Raw genomic sequence first — 12,956 nt, 5'->3', positions numbered from 1 at the left:
GTAACAATCCGTTTGAAGATGATCATTTAGGAATTTTAAGAATGTTTTTTGCAGCCCTATTTTGCAAGGACTAAACTTTATGTAAGTAAAATCTTGCAAAATAGGGCTGCAAAAATCATGTCTGGTCTTATATTTATGAAACTTAATCATAATGTTTTCCTTGATAAAAAGTATGACTAGTTTGATACCCCTGGTCACTTGAGATCAGAAACTAGGTCATTTCAAGATACCTACTTTTATTAATTGCATGAAGATGAATCTCGAGTTTGATCATACATGTATGTCAAATCTTTCAAAAATCATGTCTGAATCCAAATATTTGTATTGATTGGTTAGGCTTTGTTCAAACGGGGGTCAGAATGTTACTCTTGATATAATCTTGGTAGACTTTAAAGGTGGGTCACATGGGGTAAAAAAGAAGATCGTTAGGTTATATCTGAACAAACAGAGGCCATATATCTACTCCAATCTTCATGAAACTTTATCATAATTTGCCTCAATGAAATCTTGGCTTCTTTTTAAACTAGGTCACATAGGGTCAAAATCTAGGTCACTGGGTCAAAACCCTTGAAACACTAGAGGTTATTTGTTTTTGCAATATTTCTGGTCCAATCTTGCTTTGATTAAATGTTTTATTTGTTTGAAACTGGGTAATGTAGATTCAAAATCTAGGTTACTAGGTCAAATCTAAATGCTACACAATATATGATATTCTTTTATTTCAAACAGTTGCAAACATAATTATATCATATCCAATGGTCTCTGCAGACGTATTGCATGTTTTGATTGACATATTTCACCAACACAGATTTCCATGCCATCTACTTCACCTAATCTAAAGGGGGATATCAATTCAACGAATTTGCTTGTTATACTTGTTCCCGGATCATTACATTCACGCAAGGCGTATTAGTTTCTTGTTTCAGGTCCATTGTATACCCAGTAATCCGAAAAAAAGCGGATATTTATCATGACAATTATGTACCCCGTAAACACAGAAAAGTTCTTAACGTGTACAGTAAAGTCAGGTTTGCTCCATTAATTTCATTTATGTATTTATACTGAATAAGGAGGGTCTGGCCATGACAAGTTCAACTAAATGGGAGACGTGAATAACAAACAACAGTGAGTTAAAAGGACATTAATTCAATGTCAAAACTAAATACTCAATAGAAGTTTGACATCCTCATAACATATTATTCACGACTAGCATATTGGGCGTCCAAACAACCGCCCAATAAACATGTAACAATAAAACCAAAAAATACTAGAACAAATGCATAAACATGTATATATTCATGGAAATGCACTACAAATATACATCATAAAGAAACACATTAAAATAATCACACCACATGACCACTGGTCACTCCGTGGAACGCTGATAAGCCACGCCCACACCACGTGACCACTGGTCACGGCGTGTAGCGCCGATAAGCCACGCTTTAGGTGTGAACGGTTCAACCCGCAGAATTAGTTATGGGTGATTCAGTTCAACCCACAGATCCATAAAATATTTTATGTCGGCATTAAATTATATTTATGTATTGCTACTGAATAAGGAGGGTCCTGGCTATTCATTTCTGTGCAAAATAAAGCCCAAGTATCTCTTCTCATGTCAATTATTCTCCTTTTTATCTCTATTGTACTAGAAAAACACAAGATTATTATCATAGTTCATCTTTCCTGGCACAGCTACCTTGGAGCACAGGCTTCTGCAGTTTTCTAGTTACATTCACTGGTTTCCTGTGCTTCAGTCAACTGAAGGTCAAAATACTCTCACCTTTATTGTATTGTATTAAGTCATGGCCTATTTACAGTCCAGAATGCCGAAAAATTTCGTATTTCTTAGTAACCTCTTTTTTTCCTCAAGATCTTTGCTTGGAGCCCTTTGTTTTGGAGTCGCTTCTTCAAAATATCATAGCGGCGACATGTTTACCATTTCGGGTAGTTTTATCAGTATATTATAAGCTCTTCTGGCCTCTTAGCTCTACTGGCCAAAGGCCAGAAGAGCTTATGCGATGGTAATATGTACGTAGTATGTGCGTCCGTGCGTCTGTAAACAATTGCTTGTGAACACGATACAGTCTTCAGTTTTGATTGTATCTCGACGAAACTTGTACAGTATCTAGATATCCATAAGAGCTCGGTTCCTTTCGAAAACCATCCAGATCTGCCCATGCATGACTATATTATGGGCCTTGATAGTATAAAAAAATGCTATTGTGTAAACACTAGCTTGTGAACACAATACAGTCTTTTGATTGTATCTCGATGAAACTTGTACAGCATTTAGATATCCATTATAGCTTGGTTCCTTTCGAAAACCAGCCAGATCCACCCATGCATGCCTAGATTATGGGCCTTGAAAGTATAAAAAAAAGTATGTGCGTCTGTAAACAATTGCTTGTGAACATGATACAGTCTTCAGTTTTGATTGTATCTCGATGAAACTTGTACAGAATTTAAATATCCATTTAAGATCGGTTCCATTTGAAAACCAGCCAGATCCACCCATGCCTGCCTAGATTATGGGTCTTGAAAGTATAAAAAAATGCTATTTTTAGCTAAGTCTATTTTTAGCCAAGTCTACATGAGCGAAGTCTATTCTTAGCCAAGTTTACATGTAAAGTCACAACTGCTTGTAAATGTTTGTTCAAATTATGCCCCTGGGGTCATAACTGGCCATACCTAGGGTTCACAGGTTTGGTATACTTAAATTGGAAAATGTTAAAAACCTTTTTGTCTGAAACAGCTATGCAGATCCTTGCTATTTTGAACAGGGCTTCATTTAGTGGTCCACTACCATGGTTGTTTAAATTATGCCCCTTGAGTCAAAACTGGCACTGCCCTGGGGTTCACAAGTTTCCTAGGGACTTATATTTTCAAAATCTTCTTGTTTCAAACCACAAGGCCCATACCTTTGATATTTGTTATGGAGCATCATATGATGACCGTCTAGCCCCTTGGGCAAAAGCTGGCCCCACCTTTTTTAGCTCACCTGAGCACAAAGTGCTCAAGGTGAGCTATTGTGATTCGTCTATGTCCGGCGTCTGTCGTCCGTTGTTCGTTGTCTGTCGTCCTTCGTTTGGCGTCAACAATTGGCTATAATCATCTTCTTCTCCTAAACGGCTTAGAAAATTTTGATGAAACTTCATAGGAATAATCCTTGGTTGGTGCTTTTTCAAAATTGTTCAAAGAAATGAATTCCATGCAGAACTCTGGTTGCCATGGCAACCTAAAGGAAAATGTCAACAATTGGTTATAATCATCATCTTCTCCTAAACCCCTTGGACAATTTTTATGAAACTTCATAGGAATGATCCTTGGTTGGTGCTTTTTCAAAATTGTTCATAGAAATGAATTCCATGCAGAACTCTGGTTGCCATGGCAACCTAAAGGAAATCATCCTCTCCTAAAGGGCTTGGACAATTTTGATGAAACTTCATAGGAATGATCCTTGGTTAGTGCTTTTTCAAAATTGTTCAAAGAAATGAATTCCATGCAGAACTCAGGTTGCCATGGCAACATAAAGGCTAAAATTACAAAAAAAAAATAATTGGCAATTACTATTAGGCCTAGTGCTTAAATATTTGGTGTGTAACATTGACTATTGGTTACCTACCATGTTTATTTATTTTATGCCCCTGTAGAAAAATTGGCCTCACTCAATGGGCTACAAGTTTATTATAAATACATTTTGTTAAAATTTTTAGTTATGTAAAGTTTACCCTTTAAACAAGGGCAGCAAGTCTAGCTATATGGTCTCCCTTTTTGTTGGAGATTCCACTACTTTCTATTTTTAGTAACAAGGGAATATATTTTAAAGTCTATTAAGTCTTCAACATAGTCACTTATAAGGTAATTATTGTTCTTTTTTAGGATTATAGATTAAAATAATTATTATATACTCTATTCCTTAGAAGAAATTTCATTTTTACTTAATGATAAATTTAATAATCAGACTTTTCCATTGAACTTCATGTATATTATTGTAAACTTCATGTAGATTATTCAAAACAACCAATCTTATCTTCTGTGTGGATAGTGAATAAGTCTTACACAGAAAAAAATGATTAACATTATTTGAAGGATGGTGATGTTGTCCTAGATGGAAGAAGCAATAATAGAAAATATGAATGTGTACTGTTCATTGATTTTTAGAGCTTAAGGCAGATTATTGATTTTATTGGATGTTGCAATGTTTGTTGTTTGTGTATTTTTACTAAAAGTTATTTTAGTGTGCAAGCAATTGAACATAGTTTTGTCAGTGTGCAGGCAATTGAATGAAGTCCTGTCAGTGTGCAGGTATCTGTACCAAGTGCTGTCAGTGTGCAGTCAATTATCAAGTCCTGTCAGTGTGCAGGCAGCTGAACAAAGTCCTGTCAGTGTGCAGGTTTGAGATCAAATTCTGTCAGTGTGCAGTCAATCATCAAGTCCTGTCAGTGTTCAGGCAACTATACAAAATCCTGTCAGTGTTCAGTCAATCGACAAGTCCTGTCAGTGTGCAGGAAACTGTGACAAGTCCAGTCAGTGTGCAGGGAACTCTGACAAGTCCTGTCAGTGTGCAGGAAACTGTGACAAGTCCTGTCAGTGTGCAGGAAACTGTGACAAGTCCTGTCAGTGTGCAGGGAATTCTGAAAAGTCCTGTCAGTGATTATCCAGGCAACATGTTTGACCAGTATGCTTTTCAATATTCTTTGAGAACAAATATCAAGCTATATTGATTACAAAGGTTAAACTCTTTTACTCAGGTAAGCGATTTAGAGCCACTATGGCCCTCTTACTTTTACTTACTTTTTAATTTTTAAAGCTACAGCAATGAAATTTTGACCATGTGCACAGTTTTGCAAACAAGCATCAATGTTGTCCTCGGATGTCCTTGACTTTGACCAACTTTTTTATTTTTAAAGCTACAGAAATGAAATTTTGACCATGAGTACAGTTTTGGAAGCAAATATTTTTTACCATCAGATTACCTTTACTTGGCACTTATTAAAAAAGTTCATGCAACTAATCTGCTTACAACACTTTCTGTCCTCAGATGTTGAACATGCAGCGTTTTTTTAGCTTACCCAAACACAAACAGTGAACTATATATTTGTTGCCTATTACTCATACGTACATGCTCTGGATTGAAAATGACCACAAGAGCCATGCCAGTAGAGCATAGGCCCTCTTGGGCCTCTTGTTACAAATAAAAAAACACTTAAACTCTTCTCAGACTCCATCTTTGATTTGTCTTTAGCCTTTCACTTCTTACTGGCATCGTCCATTTTTTCAGTAGAAAACCCGAATTTAAAGATGCTTTGTAAAGAATATACCGGTAGCGTTCGTGCATAAATTTCGATCGCTCGCATTTTTTACCACATAAAACTATAAACTCTTAAACATTAACAAAATGAGCAGTTAAATGAAGAAATAAACAAGCTTACCATGCTTTACAATAAGTACGGTATAACAACATTGTAAATTTGGCAGGTTCACGCCCAAAAGCCTCGATCTGAATACACTAGCCAATTAGTGAAAGTGTGTTGATATTAAATATAGTACATACCGGTTTCCAAACACATTTTCGAAAAACAATATAGACTAGTCAGTCTTTTGATTGTTATATCGTGCTTTTTATTTGTTTAAAGACATAATTTTGGCACACTTAGACGGATTGAGAACACGACAAGTCAGTCAAGCTAGCTTTGGACAATCCATCTTCTTGTGAATGTCGTTCGGTCGGTTCTTAATGTCAAACCCTGGTCTCACGTCACCTGTCTCACCATTAGTGTTGGTACTCAACTAAACATACCTCAAAGTGTTGATGTGTCCAACAGACCTCACCTACTCATTGATATTATTATAACATCATTAGTGATTTTGTTGTTATGGTAGTGTTCAAAAATTGTGAATATGACAAAATAAATTTAATCAAAGCGCGAGGCGCTGATAGACCATCTGCGGGCAAATATGTGAGGGTTGCAAATTTTATTTGAACTATGGGAATGGGTGAAGGGCACATAGATAAAAGTGAAAATTGTGCCGAGGGCCAAGAGCGCTTGTGCCCACACTTGGCGAGGAAACAAATATATCTATATCTATTGTATGGCGTCTTGTGTCATTTTGTTTATGTAAAAGTCACTTCAATCGTTGTAATCCCCCATCCCCATTTATTTGATGTTACAATGCATGCCCCTTTTAATAGTTTCTAAAGGTTTTGCATTGCTTTGATTAGATATCATAAGATAGGAAAATACAATACATCATATATATCATTTCCTTTTATGAACATATACGTTTTGTTTAAGGAAAATCATTTTTTTACAAACAACTTCAGCAATAATTTCATTCAAAATGCACAGCTTATCACTTCAGTTGACGTATCCCCATGTATTTAAAGTTACAATGTATGCTCCTTTCAATAGCTTCTAAAGGTTTTTCGGTGTTTGATTAAATATCATACGTTAGGCAAGTGTTATGAACATACACGTTTTAATTGTTTATGGAAAATGATTTTATTTTTACGAGCAACTTAAGCAATAATTCCTATCAAAATGCAGAGCTTAACAGATGGTCGTTTTCCTGCGGTGAGGACAAACATGTGGTCAGTTAACTATTTTTAGAAAATTGGTCAGTTAATGTAGTTGAAACTATTTTTAGATTATCGGAAATTGTCTGTTCTAAGAATTGGAATATGATTGTGCTTTTTCAAGTTCTATTGATAAATAAATGTTATTTATGTTTTATGTGTGTCTGTGTAGAAATAATACTAGTGCTGTTATGAATGCTTCGCACTCTTTGGATGTTTTACAGGTTAAATACGAACTACTTTGGTTCATCAAACGTATGCATAATTCACTGTCGTATCAGGGCATGTGTGTTAGAATAAATTGAAAGCCTAATGTTTAACACTTTGCCAAGAATACACCAGAACGAAGCTTTTACGCAAAAAAATGAAAACGTCTTATTAGAAAAGTATACGCCTAAAAATCATAGAATGAATAGTATTTTGTTATTGTATAGCAGGCAAATCATAGTATTTGAAGCATTAGCAACACGAGGCCTGAGATACAACTATTTTGACCTTCAGACACTCATTTTTGTTTCTTATCTCATAAAAGGAATATCAAAAATACACCATTACAAATAAGCATGCTTCAGGGTCACACCAGGTTATAATAACAAACCCTGCAGGCGATGGGACACTTGCGGTCGGTAATAATTTCTAGAACATCTTGGGCTAAACTCAGAGTGAATATCAGTATGTTACCTTCCTACCAGAGCCTCCAATATTTTTACCCACATTAATCTGATAAATATAACGATCTAAAAATAGTTACATTTTGCTAAAAATAAAACGCCGGGATACAGAAATACAGCGCGAAAATAGCCGAACAAGCAAGAACTCATACTCGGACCGCAATACAACTAATCTATTTTTATGATTTCGTCGTCATTCTGCTAAACATAGAGCGCATTGAGACAAAAAAATGGGTTAAAACGACATGAAAAGAAGTAGTTCTTTGGATTTTGCGGTCTAAAGACTACCTGCTCGCATGAGCAGATAGTCTAAAAACTTCTGTAAATGTCCTATGAGATGTGCATGCCCTAATTGACATGCAGCGGATCTTATTGTGGGTCTACTTTTCAATTGTTTAACAATACAAATTGTTCCAATAAAAAGCATAACATAGGGGCCATTTGTATATTTAATTATATATATATAGCGCACTTTCTCAAGCTGCTGACATCATGCATATAAACCCATATTCTCTCATAAAATTTAGGTTACACAGCACATTGAAGCAGAGTGAAACATGCTGAAAAATGTTTGCAGCACAGGAAAACAAGGTTCTTATTAAGCAAGCAGTTCTCAGGGTTCTCAGAAAGACAACTGTCTGGCGCATCTAATAGGACATTTACCGTATACTAGTCATCTATGGTCATTGTACTGAGCAACATGGTAACAAGAAATAACACATTAAGAAGAATGGGGGGTTTTAGAATCTGAATACAATTGTAACTATATGACTTTACTACTTGAACATATTAAACTTTTTTTGTTCAGAACATTGAAAATATTTGGAAAACAAACAAATTCATCCATGGGTGTCTGAAAACCTCCTAAATTAAAAATAATATTTCATGAACTGATGATCATTTATTTTAACCTGTCTTTGTTAATTTAAGGGAAACCTAAAGCCAATATTCCCAGCTACATGGCCGAGAAGTCGTGGGGAATGCCAAAAGAGGAGATCAAGAAATACATTGAGTTTGACACCAATAACTGCTGTATTGTGGGTGGAGACAAAAGTCTCACTGTGAGTAAATGTTAGCATAAATATTTGCTCACAACTTTTAAATATAATAATGTCGTTTTAAACAATAATATTAGTGTAAAAGATAGTTATGAAAGTTATTGAATAACACCAATTACTTTGTTTTAACTTACCTAAAATCGACGAAATAACACATAAATTATTTGGCGCATTGTTGAAAACAGTTGAAGTTCGAAATTACCTCCGCGAGTGAAGAGCTTCCTCTAAAATGCGTAACCGTAAAAGAATACGACTATTTTGTATACATATGTGAGGCAATCAATAACAAGTTGTCAAATTAATTGCAATATTTTCACATTCATAGAGATCATAATCCTTTCAATTTTATTTTAATTTTATTTATAATTAATAAACGTAAGTGATACCGAAAGTGGGTGAAAAACACCGGACATCTGATTGTGTCAACAACAAGTCATTTTCAATGATTGTAGAGTTGTTTTTAGTTTAGTGAATCTGAAAACAATATACCATAAACCTGTTTGACAAATAATTTAAACCAGTGCTGACAAAGATGTTTTGTAAATAAAAGTATTTTAGCAAATAGGGTAATTCTGGATAACTCTACATATTGCGTCAACCATCAAATTTGGACAGCCACGAATACATGTTCAATTAGACCATCAGCATGTTTTTCTTGGATTAATTTAATACTGTACCCTCAATGGTCTTCAATTCTATTAGTTGACGTGTTATTTTTTATAACACTGTCTAAAAGTGAGATCAATACCAGCTCCCATTGTGATTATCTCTATCTTGGACGATCTGATAAAAAAGCAGGTAATAATATTTAATTGTTTATTTAAACAAATTTTTCAAACCTGCAACTTGTTGGATTTTTTATGCCAGTTGATGGATACGCATGAAAACCCCACGCATTTATAGGTTATTGCCCTTGAATTATCCAAAATTGCTTTTTAGTTTGAAGTTTTTATCCGATCTTCATTATCCGATCTTCACCAAACAGTTTCCACTTTCTCAATCCTCAACAGCCTGTCTGTTGCTGCCGCACTCTTCTGCTGGACATCTCATCTTTTGAATGGTTAAACAGTTCATCAAATTCATTAAACTTCAATGATTCAAGTTCATGAACTTAAGTTCATGAACAGTTCATGAACTTAAGTTCATGAACAGTTTCATGGACTTATGTTTTGATGAATTCTGTGCAAGAAAATTTATGATTTTTATTATTATAGCATAAGGTTTGTGATCTTCTTTTGATGAACTTGATGAACAGTTCATGAAAAATTCATCAACTTTGGTTCATGAACTGTTGATGAACTATATATGTTGATGATTTTTTTTCAAGAACTTGATGGACAGTTCATGAACAGTTCATGAATGGTCATGAAAAGTTCATCAGTTCATGAACCGATTCTCAACATGGTAGGTATACAAATAAATGACACTACATTGCTTGTGCGTAGAAATTTGTATCTGAGAGGCTATCGCTAGAGCATACTGTAGTTATCCATTATCTATGAAGCTATCAATAGTAGTGTAAAAATGCATAACCATGAAGGAAAGGGTTAAGGCTTTATTCCTTAGATAGCATAGTGGAGTATGTTGCTCTTCTCATTTTTACATGAAATAATTATTTTTGTAATTGTGTTTTGAAATTTGGCAAAGAGTATGCCTACTTTATTCACTTATACAATTTATTTTACCTTCGTAACCAACGATGGTTAAAATAGACCAAAAATGCAAATCTAATATGGCACCCTAGTTTCCTATGGCACCCTCATTTTCTTCATTTCCACCTCAAATGAGTGGCTAAATATTTTTCATTGAAACATATTATTGTTGTGAATATGCACTAATACAAGCATAGTACATTTTCAGTCAGTTAAATAGAAACATAACATTTATATGAAATAACAAAAAAAAAATGTGTTTTTCACATAAATTTGGCTCGTTTTGAACTTTCCCCTATTTTCTTTAATGTAAAAATAAGTGTTCTAGATGCTGGTGGTCCCAATATCTATTTCTAACTCAACTAAAAGAAAAATAAGGAGGGCTACTCTACTCGCCATAGTGACAGCATCTGCGTTGTGAATCAGTTAAAGCTTTAGGGTAAGTTTGCATCTTCACTTAAACTCAAATACCCTTCATTCAATTCACTTCATACTTCATACAGTTGTTCAGGACCATCACACATCTAGGTTATATAACTCTATATGACGTCTCCAACAAAAATGACGCAGTGCCATTGGTCCAGGTATGGTCAAGCGGTTACCCCATCAGGCGTGAAGGAAGGACATTGACATTGGGGCCGCGGAATGGGTAGGGGTGTCCCCTCCCGTCGAGATTTTTTTTTCAATTTTAAGCATTGAAAGACTCGATTTCCAGTGAGTTCAGGTTTTATTTACATGTTTTATCTTAACCTCTTTTCGGTTAAAATAACGTTATGAGCAACAGGGACATGTTAATTATTGCGCAATCTTAAATTATTATAAACGCCAGTTTTTATTACTTTTAAATATTCATATTTGCGCAGTCTCACAATGTATGTTAAATAACAAATTAGCGCAGTTTACTTCTTCATAGTGAAGCCACGAGTGACTTTGAAACCATTGCGAGTTGAATGCCCCGTGTTCAGTTTTTTAGTGCCAAATGATCTCTTTGGAAATTTAAAACTGTTAGGCAGATTTGGAACGTCCATTTTAAAGTCAAACTTTCATGTGACGAGTTTGAACAAATACATATTGCTGGCTATTTAATGACAATTCTATTTTAATGAGTAATTGCAATTATTATAATCAACTACAGTTTTTGAAACATCAAAAACGATACAAATAATTACCGTCTTTAATAATCTGCCGCCTGTTTTCACGCCATTCACACGCCAGTATGCTAGATGGTCACAGGTTTAATGATGACATGGTGACCTGTTTATTCAATATCGTGTCAGACTATTATTGACCTATATGCACATAGCATTATTTAAAATACGAGTATTAAGAAAATCGGTAACAAATATTCGCCGCCCCATTGCCGTTACTAGCCAGAATATTGGGGCCGCGGGCCCGGCCCCTGCGGCCCCAGCTCCTACGCGCCTGCCCATATTTCCCCATATTGGGTCACCAAATTTACTTTGTACCAAAATGGTGTCTATTTTCCAAATCCAATGAATAAATGAAACATGTAAACAGGTTGTCGACCTGATATATACATTACAGGGTTAGTAGGTGACCAGATATGGGATATACGGGGCGCAGGAAGCCATATTCGGTTTCAAGCTCTCACCTGATATGGTTTCCTTTGCCTCGTAATTTATTATGACCGCAGGCCTGAGAAAACAAACCTTATCGCATTTCCGAGATATTGACGGAATTGGACGAAAACTCTCGAATGAATGCGGAAGTAAATACATAAATAAAACGAAAGTAATGGTTTGAAAAAAGTCAATTTTTATGGAGAAAATTGCATTATATCTGATATTTTGATGTATCAGAAGCTGGTTGAAAGATGGACGATTTAGAAGTTAGTATAATTCCAATCACGAAATATACTTGAATTTTTTTTCACCTTTTGTTTTCAATCGTCTGCAAGTGAAAACTGAAGTCACTTAAATTCAAAGTAATACTGATGAAAGGTAAGGTTATGGTCCATATAAAAGTTAATTTATATATTAAATCTGTTTAAATCATGTAAACATGTTTAAGGCCTTTTTTTATTTGATTCTATGTTTTACGAACACCGCCGCTCAAAAAAACTCATTTTTGAAATAAAAAAAAATTGTGATTTCATTTTTAGCTCTACTGGCCAAAGGCCAGAAGAGCTTATGCGATGGTAATGTGTACGTAGTATGTGCGTCTGTAAACAATTGCTTGTGAACACGATACAGTCTTCAGTTTTGATTGTATCTCGATGAAACTTGTACAGTATCTAGATATTCATTAGAGCTCGGTTCCTTTCGAAAACCAGCCAGATCCACCCATGCATGCCTAGATTATGGCCCTTGATAGTATAAAAAAATGCTATTGTGTAAACAATTGGTTGTGAAAATCGGTAACAAATATTCGCCGCCCCATTGCCGTTACTAGCCAGAATATTGGGGCCGCGGGCCCGGCCCCTGCGGCCCCAGCTCCTACGCGCCTGCCCATATTTCCCCATATTGGGTCACCAAATTTACTTTGTACCAAAATGGTGTCTATTTTCCAAATCCAATGAATAAATGAAACATGTAAACAGGTTGTCGACCTGATATATACATTACAGGGTTAGTAGGTGACCAGATATGGGATATACGGGGCGCAGGAAGCCATATTCGGTTTCAAGCTCTCACCTGATATGGTTTCCTTTGCCTCGTAATTTATTATGACCGCAGGCCTGAGAAAACAAACCTTATCGCATTTCCGAGATATTGACGGAATTGGACGAAAACTCTCGAATGAATGCGGAAGTAAATACATAAATAAAACGAAAGTAATGGTTTGAAAAAAGTCAATTTTTATGGAGAAAATTGCATTATATCTGATATTTTGATGTATCAGAAGCTGGTTGAAAGATGGACGATTTAGAAGTTAGTATAATTCCAATCACGAAATATACTTGAATTTTTTTTCACCTTTTGTTTTCAATCGTCTGCAAGTGAAAACTGAAGTCACTTAAATTCAAAGTAATACT

At 35.2% G+C, this 12,956-nt stretch overlaps 1 protein-coding gene across 1 annotated transcript in view; it reads left to right on the top strand.

Moving 5' to 3' along the window:
* Positions 1-12,956, top strand: part of LOC128230402 (deubiquitinating protein VCPIP1-like) — a 117,965-nt gene that overhangs the window by 21,085 nt on the left and 83,924 nt on the right. The window contains exon 4 of the mRNA XM_052942630.1: positions 8,182-8,312. Within this exon, the coding sequence (XP_052798590.1) occupies positions 8,182-8,312 (131 nt within the window). The remainder of the gene's footprint in view (positions 1-8,181; positions 8,313-12,956) is intronic.

The sequence above is a fragment of the Mya arenaria genome, chromosome 4 (assembly GCF_026914265.1).
Source record: "Mya arenaria isolate MELC-2E11 chromosome 4, ASM2691426v1".
NCBI classification, from domain to species: domain Eukaryota; kingdom Metazoa; phylum Mollusca; class Bivalvia; order Myida; family Myidae; genus Mya; species Mya arenaria.
Note: the sequence above shows the minus strand (reverse complement) of the source record. Positions and strands in the feature narration are given on the sequence as shown.